The sequence below is a fragment of the Passer montanus genome, unplaced genomic scaffold, assembly GCF_014805655.1.
Source record: "Passer montanus isolate IOZ18808 unplaced genomic scaffold, ASM1480565v1 scaffold967, whole genome shotgun sequence".
In the NCBI taxonomy this organism is placed as follows: Eukaryota; Metazoa; Chordata; class Aves; order Passeriformes; family Passeridae; genus Passer; species Passer montanus.
The window spans coordinates 1-8,903 of record NW_024375112.1 but is presented as its reverse complement, the minus strand read 5'-3'; the positions used below and the strand labels follow the sequence as shown (position 1 = coordinate 8,903).

At 48.3% G+C, this 8,903-nt stretch overlaps 2 protein-coding genes and 1 long non-coding RNA gene across 3 annotated transcripts; 2 read left to right on the top strand and 1 right to left on the bottom strand.

Moving 5' to 3' along the window:
• The first annotated feature begins 259 nt into the window (after nucleotides 1–259).
• On the top strand, nucleotides 260–3,760 carry LOC120496150. Its single transcript, XR_005626230.1, has 4 exons — nucleotides 260–308; nucleotides 2,066–2,207; nucleotides 2,545–2,619; nucleotides 3,641–3,760. It is a non-coding gene; the product is annotated as an uncharacterized LOC120496150 (long non-coding RNA).
• A 32-nt stretch (nucleotides 3,761–3,792) lies between these two features.
• Nucleotides 3,793–6,074, top strand: LOC120496149 (zinc finger protein 420-like; the record flags this gene model as incomplete). Its single annotated transcript, XM_039696301.1, has 2 exons — nucleotides 3,793–3,800; nucleotides 4,469–6,074. Coding segments are annotated over exons 1-2 (1,614 nt in total), but the record flags the coding sequence as incomplete, so codon positions are not given.
• Nucleotides 6,075–7,989: 1,915 nt separating this feature from the next.
• Nucleotides 7,990–8,897, bottom strand: LOC120496151 (muscle M-line assembly protein unc-89-like). The gene is made up of 2 exons (XM_039696302.1): nucleotides 8,707–8,897; nucleotides 7,990–8,664 (listed from the first exon to the last, which is right to left on the bottom strand). Exons 1-2 carry the CDS (start codon nucleotides 8,872–8,874, stop codon nucleotides 7,990–7,992), a joined length of 843 nt encoding a protein of 280 aa, XP_039552236.1. The 5' UTR covers nucleotides 8,875–8,897.
• Nucleotides 8,898–8,903: the final 6 nt, after the last annotated feature.

Here is an 8,903-nt window from a genome sequence, read left to right as displayed (position 1 = left end):
CGCCGCTTTTCCCCCTCCCCTCCCCCACGCAAATCCCAAAAAAACCCAAAAATCCCAGGAATTCCTCCCCTCCCCCACCCCAACCCCGCTCCCTCTTTTTTTTTTTTTCCCCATTTTCCCCCTTTTTTTCCCATTTTTTCCCTTTTTTTAATTAATTTTTTTTTTTTGGTTGCTCCAACCCCTTCCTGTGTGTTCTGCGATCTCGGAGCCGACGTGCAACACCCGCCCCTCCCCCTTTTTATTTTTATTTAATTTTTTATTTTTTTTCCCTCCCCTATAGCTCCTCCAGCTTTTCCTCCGGCATCCAGGTAATAAAAATTCTAAATTTTTTAACCCGAAAAACCCCAATTTATCCCTTCCCGACCGCGCCCAAAGACAGGAATAATTATTAAAAAGATAATTAAAAATATAAAAAAAACCGGGATTTAATTCCCAGAAATCCCCCCTTGGATTTTAACCCTTGAATCCCCGATTTTTTTCACCGCTTTCCCCACTCCGAATCCGCTTTTTCTGCCCCAAAATTCCGGTTTTTTGTTGGTTTTATCCTCATTTTCCTCTGTCCTCGCATCCCGGCCGAGACCCTCCTCCATTTTTCTTATTTTTTTCCCAATTTTCCTCATTTTCTGCCGCGATTTTCGGGCTTTTTCTCTCCTTTATTTTTCCCCTTTTTCCTGTTTTTATTCCCCCCCATTTTCCCGTTTTTTTTTCCCGGTTCTTTCCCGTTTTTCTTCCCATTTTTTTTCTAATTTCCCCCATTTTTTCCTCTTTCTTTCCGCGTTTTTTTCCCAATTTTTCCCCTCTTTTCCTCCCCCTTTTTAATTTTTTAATTCCTTAAATTCCAGCGCCCCCCCCAATTAAAAATCTCCTTTTTTAACCCCTTCATTCCCTGCATTTTTTTCCCATGGAAACCCCAAATCCTTCTTTAAACCCTTCTCAAAATTAAAAAAAACTGGATTTGGGTGGGAATTAAGGTGGGAATTATAGGGGGGGGTCCCTTCCCAAAAATTCTTCAGTTCCCCCTGCCCTGAACCCCCAAAATTCCCTAAAAATTCCCCCAAAAATTCTCAAAAATTCTCCCAAAAGTCCCCTAACAATTCCCCCCAAAAAATCCCTAAAATTCCCCAAAATTGCCCCAAAAAATCCTCCAAAATTCAAAAAAAAAATCCCCCTCAAAAATCCCTAAAATTCAAAAAAAATCCTTCCCAAAATTCCCAAAATATTCCCCAAAAATATCCCTAAAAATTCCCACAAAATTGCCCCAAAAAATCCCCCAAAATTCCCAAAAAATCCCCCTCAAAAATCCCTAAAATTCCCTAAAAATTCCCTAAAAATCCCCCCCAAAATTCCCTAAAAATCTCCAAAAATCCCCTAAAAATTCCCCCCAAAAATCCCTAAAATTACCCAAAATCGCCCCAAAAAAACCCCAACATGTTAAAATTCCCAAAATATTCCCCAAAAATATCCCTAAAAATTCCCACAAAATTGCCCCAAAAAATCCCCCAAAATTCCAAAAAAATCCCCCTCAAAAATCCCTAAAATTCCCTAAAAATTCCCTAAAAATCCCCCCCAAAATTCCCTAAAAATCTCCAAAAATCCCCCAAAAATTCCCCCCAAAAATCCCTAAAATTCCCCAAAATTGCCCCAAAATATCCCCAAAATATTAAAAAAAAATTCCCCCCCCCAAAAATCCCTAAAAATTCCCAAAAAATCCCCCCAAAAAATCCAAAAAATTCCCCCAAAATCTCCCAAAAATTCCCTAAAAATTCCCCCCCCAAATCCCTAAAATTCCCCAAAATTGCCCCAAAAAATCCCCCCCAAAATCCAAAAAAATTCCCCGAATTTTTTTTTTTAATCCCCAAAAATTCCCTTAAAATTTCCTTTTAAAATCCCCTAAAAATCCCTAAAAATCCCCCCCAAATTCCCCAAAATTCCCTAAAAATTCCCAAAAAAATTCCCCGAAAAATCCCTAAAAATTAAAAAAAAAAAAATCCCTAAAAAAATCTCTCCCCCAAAAAATCCCCAAACATGAAAAAAACCCAAATTTAAAGATTTTTTTTTCCCCCAGGATCTCAAAATCTGACCGGGAGCTGTCGGAATTTTTGGGATTTGGGATTTTTCCCCCCCAAAAAAATTCCCAAAATAATCCGGGATCAACTCGGAATTCCGGGACGAGATGCAGGAGAGCTACGAGAGCGTCATTTCCTTGGGTAAGACCCCAAATTTTCCTCAATTTCTCCTTAATTTGGGATAATTTTTTTTTAATTATTAACCTCAAAATTGAAATTAATTTGGTTTAATTAAAAAAAATCAGAATTAAAACCCCGATTCCGGCCGGAATTTCACGGATTTTCCCAAATTTTGGGGTCTGAGTCGTGTCCGGTTGTTCCCCCAAAAATCAGCAAAATTTATTCACTCAAAAACCACCAAAATTCACCCAAAATTTGGGGATTTCACCCCAAAACGGAGCCGGGGCGGGAAAACGGGGTGCAGGAAATTCCCAAAATTCCCAAAATTCCCAAAAATTCCCGAGTTTCCCCCCAAAAGCCGAGGAGATCGCCATCAGCTGGCCGCGGATCACCGCCTTCGCCGAATCGCACCGGAGACGCGGCCTGGGCGCCGGTGAGTCAATGGGGTTGGGCTCTTCCAGTTGGGTCAACGCAACCCAAAGTGGGATTGGACTCTTCCAGTTGGGTCAACGCAACCATGAATGGGTTGGACTCTTCCAGTTGGGTCAACGCAACCAAGACCTTGATTGGCCAACCCAACCATGAATGGGTTTGGATGTTCCAGTTGGCCAACGCAACCCAAAGTGGGTTGGACTCTTCCAGTTGGCCAACGCAACCCAAAGTGGGTTGGACTCTTCCAGTTGGCCAACGCAACCCAAAGTGGGTTTGGGCTCTTCCAGTTGGCCAACCCAACCAAGACCTTGGTTGGCCAACCCAACCAAGAGAGGGTTTGGATGTTCCAGTTGGCCAACGCAACCATGAATGGGTTGGGCTCTTCCAGTTGGCCAACGCAACCAAGAGAGGGTTTGGAGTCTTCCAGTTGAAAACTCCTCCGAGTCCTCAAAAACCCCAAAATCCCCAAATTCCACCAAGATCCCCAAAGTCCCTGCATGACCCCAAACCCCTCCAGAGTCCCAAAAACTCCTCCAAGACCCCAAAACCCCCCAAAATCCTTGAATGCTTCAAAGACCCCAAATTTTCCCAAGAGCCCAAACCCCTCCAAGATCAAAAATTTCCCAAAATCCTCCCAAGATCCCCAAATTCTCCCAAGATCCCCAAATTCCCCAAAACCCCCAAACATCCCAAAGAGCCCAAGGCCTCTCCAAGACCCCAAATGTCCCAAATTCGCCCCAAATCCCCAAAGTCCCCCAAGACTCCAAATCCCTCCAAGACCCCAAAATCCCCCCAAGACCCCCAAGACTCCAAAGATCCTCCAAGACCCCAAACCGTCTAAAAATCCCCAAAATTCCCAAATGCCCCCCAGATCCTGAAAGTTCCCCAAGATCCCAAACCCCTCCAAGACCTCCAGCAGCGACTTCCTGGCGCTGCTCAACGACGAGAGGCTGCACCCCAACGCCTCAGGTGACCCCCAAAAAACCCCAAAAACCCCCCAAATCCCCTTTCTCCCTCTCCAGACGCCGTCCCGGCCTCACCGAGCGACAACGCCGAGCACGAGCCGCCTCCAAACCCCCTGGAAAAACCCCAAACCCCCGGCACGCCGCCGCCTCCCCCCCCCAAACCCCCCCCCCGCCCCCCCCGCGCCCAACCCCNCCCCCCCCCCCAGGGGATGTCACAGTTTTTCATTTTGGGGGGCTTGGGGGTCACAGGGTCACATTTTGCGGGGGGGTCGCACCCTCGGGGGGGGTCACGGGTTTTCATTTTGGGGGGTTTGGGAAGAGGCGATCACAGGGCCCCTTTCCCCCAATTTTCCCCCAATTTTTTCCCTTTTTCCCTCCTTTTTTCCTCCCTTTTCCCCCTATTTCCCCCCACTTTTTCCCAATTTTCCCCCTTTTTTCCCCTTCTCCCCCATTTTTCCCACTTTTTCCCAATTTTTCCCATTTTTCCCCCCATTTTCCCCCTATTTCCCCCCCATTTTCCCATTTTTCCCGGTTTCCCCCCATTTTTGCCAATCTTTCCCCTCATTTCCCCTTTCCCAAAAACCCCCGGGGGGTCCCAAAATCCGGGCCCGGGGACCCCAAATTTCCCCCTGGGGACCTCCCCAAAATCCCAAAATCCCCCAAAATCCCCCCAAAAACCCCAAATCCTCCAAGATCCCCAAACCCTCCAGGATCCCCAAAGGTCCCCAAGACCCCAAACCCCCCGCCCAGGCCCCCAAGGCCAGCCCCAGCGGCGCCAAACCCGCCACCCCAAAACCTCCACCCCGACCCCAAAAAACCAAATCCGCCTTGAAGAAATTCCACCTGCGCTGCCACGACTGCGGCAAAGCTTTGGCGCTGCCCAAGCGCCGGCGCGGAACCCCCCCCGAGCCCCAGCGGCGCCAAACCCGCCACCCCAAAACCTCCACCCCGACCCCAAAAAACCAAATCCGCCTTGAAGAAATTCCACCTGCGCTGCCACGACTGCGGCAAAGCTTTGGCGCTGCCCAAGCGCCGGCGCGGGGCGGAACGACCCCATAAATGCCCGGAATGCGGGAAGAGTTTTAGGTTGGGCTCGAGTTTGGTGACGCACCAAAAGCGGCATTTGGGGGAAAATCCCTACAAATGTCCCGATTGCGGGAAATCCTTCAGCGTGGGCTCGGCGTTCATCCAGCACCGGCGGATCCACGCCGGCGCGGCGCCGTGCCGCTGCGGGGTTTGCGGGAAGAGCTTCCCGGTGAGTTCGGGGTTGGTGAAGCACCAAAAGGTTCACGCGGAGGAGAAACCCTACAAATGCGGCGATTGCGGCAAGGGGTTCAACTGGAATTCCCACCTGGAGCGCCACCGGAGGATTCACACCGGGGAGAAACCCTACGAGTGCCGGGAGTGCGGGAAGAGCTTTTCCTGGAGCTCCCACCTGGATCGGCACCGCCGAACCCACGCCGCCGCGGCCGAACCCGCCCGGCGCTGCGCCCAGTGCGGGGCGGCATCGCCAGAACAACCCAAAATCCCGAAAAACCCCAAAAAACCGGCGGAGAAACCGCATAAATGCGCGGAGTGCGGGAAGGGTTTTGGCGTGGCGGCGGCGCTGGCGCAGCACCGGCGCGGCCACGCTCCCGGCAAACCCTACGAGTGCCGGGAGTGCGGGAAAAGCTTTTCCTGGAGCTCCCACCTGGACCGGCACCGGCGAATCCACATGGGCGAGAAACCCTTCCGCTGCGGCAGCTGCGGGAAGAGTTTTTCCCAAAGCTCCCACCTGGAGCGGCACCGGAAAATCCACCGGGAGCCGTGCCGGGAATGCGGAAAGAACGAGGGGAGGAAAGAAGGGAAAAGCTTCCAAAAACGCTGCCGGGTTTCGGGAGGGGAGGAGAGATGCGGCGAGTGCGGGAAGAATTCGGGTTCGGCGCCGGATTTGGGGGCGAATCTGAAGGATCAAGGCACCCAAACCGGCGAGAAACCTTTTGTGTGCCCCGAGTGCGGCAAAAGCTTCGGGCAGAACTCGGCGCTGGCCAAGCACCGGCGGGTGCACACGGGTGAGAAGCCCTACAAGTGCGCGGAGTGCGGGAAGAGCTTCGGCGTGCGCTCCAACCTCATCAAGCACCAGCGCACGCACCTCGGCGAGAAACCCTACAAGTGCCCCGAGTGCTCCAAGGGCTTCATCCAAAAATCCGACCTCACCAAGCACCGGCGGATGCACACCGGGGAGAAGCCGTACGAGTGCCGCGAGTGCGGGAAGCGCTTCAGCGTCTCCTCCAACCTCATCAAGCACCAGCGGATCCATCTTGGAGAGAAACCCTTCCAGTGCTCCGAGTGCGGCAAGAGCTTCATCCAGCGCTCCGAGCTCACCATCCACCGGCGCGTCCACACCGGCGAGAAGCCCTACAAGTGCCGCGAGTGCGGGAAGTGCTTCAGCCGCAGCTCGCACCTCAACCGGCACCGCCGCACCCACGGCAAAGCCGCCGCCGCCGCCTTCCCTTTTTTGTGTGGATTTTCCCATTTTTTTCTGGGGCTTTTCCTAAACTTTTGTAATTTTTTCCCCTTTTTTCCCAAATTTTCCCACTTTTTTGGGGGGAATTTTCCCCATTTTTTGAGGAGTTATTCCCAGATTTTTTGGGGAGAATTTTCCCTTTTTTGGGGGAGAGAATTTTCCCTTTTTTTGTGATTTTTTCTGATTTTTTTGGCAGTGATTTACCCAATTTTTTTTTTCTTTTTTTTTGGGAATTGTTCCCATTTTTTGAGAATTTATTCCCAAATTTTTTTGGGGTTTTTTTTCCCTATTTTTTGGGGAGAATTTTCCCTTTTTTGGGGGCGATTTTCCTGATTTTTTTTTGGTGATTTTCCTGATTTTTTTTCCTTTTTTGCAGGAGAATTTCCCCTTTTTTATGGTGCTTTTCCTAATTTTTTGGGGGATTTTCCCATTTTTTGGAGATTTTCCCAAGCAAAAACCATTTGGGATGAAGCTGAAAAAAACTGGGATAAAACATCCCCAAAAATCAACAAAAACCACCAAAAAATTCCCAAAAAAAGGGGGAATAATCCCAAAAAAAAACATAAATGAGGAGAGAAAAAAAACCTCGGAAAAGACGGAATTACAACAAGAAGGAATTTTATTGATATCAACATTTTTCCGGGATTTTTTCCCCCCCAAAATTCCCAAATTCCTGAATTTTCCCGGAATTCCTGGAGGATTTTTTGGGGAATTTTTGGGATTTTTTGGTGAAATTTGTGGAAATTCCCGGGGCTGCCTCGAACCTGGGGGTTCTCATCACAGCCCCACCCCCAAAATTCCCAAAAATTCCCAAAATTCCCCAAAATTCCTGACCCCCCCTTTAGTGCAATTGGGCTCCTGGCGCCATTTTGGGTGGGAAAAGGGGAATTATCCCAAAAAAAAGTTGGGAATTCTGGGGGGAAATTGGGATTTTGGGGGGTGGGAGACCCAAAATTCCCAAATTTTAGGGGTTTAGTCCCAAAAAAAATCGCAATTTTTGGGGATTTATTCCCAAATTCCAAGGATTTCTTCCCAAACAATCCCAAGTTTTGGAGATTTATTCCCAAAAAATCACGAATTTTGGGGATTTATTCCCAAAAAGTCTCAAATTTCAGGGATTTATCCCCAAATTCCAGGGGTTTAATCCCAAAAATTCCGTATTTCAGGGATTTATTCCCAAAAAAATCCCAAATTTTGGGGATTTATTCCCAAAACATCTCAAATTTCAGGGATTTATTCATGGGATTTCCTTGGAATTTTTGGGGACTTTTTGGGATTTCCTTGGGATTTCTCAATTTTTCGGGATTTTCTTGGAATTTTTCAGGATTCCCCTGGGATTTTTTGGGATTTCCTTGGGATTTCTCAGGATTTTGTGGGATTTCCTTGGGATTTTTTGGGATTTATTTGAGACTTTTTGGGATTTCATTGGAATTTTTGGGGATTCCCATGGAAATTTTTGGGGATTTCCTTGGGATTTCCCAGGATTTTTTGGGATTTCTTTGGGACTTTTTGGGATTTCCTTGGAATTTTTGGGGATTTCCTTGGGATTCCTCAAGTTTTTCAGGTTTCCCTTGGGATTTTTTGGGGATTTCCTTGGGATTTCTCGGGATTTTGTGGGATTTCCTTGGAATTTTTTGGGGGGATTTCCTTGGGATTCCTCAAGTTTTTCAGGTTTCCCTTGGGATTTTTTGGGGATTTCCTTGGGATTTCTCGGGATTTTGTGGGATTTCCTTGGAATTTTTTGGGGGGATTTCCTTGGGATTTCTCAAATTTTTCAGGATTTCCTTGAAATTTTTCAGCATTTCCTTGGAATTTTTTGGAATTCCCGAAATTCCCGGAATTCCCGACAAATGTTCCACGGAGTCGAACTTCTGCAGGTCGGAGGCGATGGTCTGCAGGCTCAGCAGCGACAGCGAATCCCCGGAGCTGCAGATTTCCCGCGGAATTCCGGGCGCTTCCGGCGGAATCCCGGCGATTTCCGGCAGAAATCCGGGAATTCCGCACCTCCCCGGGGGGAGCGCGCCGGAATTTTTGGGGTTCTCGTTGGGAATTCCAAGGATTTCCCTTGGAATTCCGGGAATTCCACAGGTTCCGGAGGAGGCGGAGCTGGAATTTTTGGGGTTTTCCGTGAAATTTCCGGGATTTTCGATGAAATTTCCGGGATTTTCTCTCGGAATTCCAGGAATTTCGGGGTTTTCTCTCGGAATTCCAGGAATTTCGGGGTTTTCTCTTGGAATTCTGCCCATCCCGGCAAGGATTTCACCAGGAATTCCGAGATTTTCGCTGGGAATTCCGGGGTTTTCTCTCGGAATTCCAGGAATTCTCGTTCCGGCCGGGATTTCTCTGGGATTATCAGGAATTTCAGTCGGAATTCTGAGATTTTGGCCCGGAATTCCGGGAATTCTTCCCATTCCAGCCGAGATTTCAGTGGAAAATCCAGGATTTTCACCGGGAATTCCGAGATTTCCGCTTGGAATTCCGGAGATTTCTCCAGGAATTCTGTGGCTTCCTCTTGGAATTCCGGGGATTTCTCCGGGAATTCCGTGGACTTCAGAGTTTTCTCTTGGAATTCCAGGGATTTTTCCAGGAATTCCATTATTTTCTCTTGGAATTCCAGGGATTTCACCAGGAATTCCGTGGTTTTCTCTTGGAATTCCGGGGATTTCTCCACAGATTTTGGCTTTTTCTCTCGGAATTCCGGGGATTTCTCCAGGAATTCTGTGATTTTCTCTCGGAATTCCGGGGACTTCTCCACAAATTTTGGGATTTTCTCCATGAATTCCATGGTTTTCTCCGGGAATTCCGAGGTTTTCT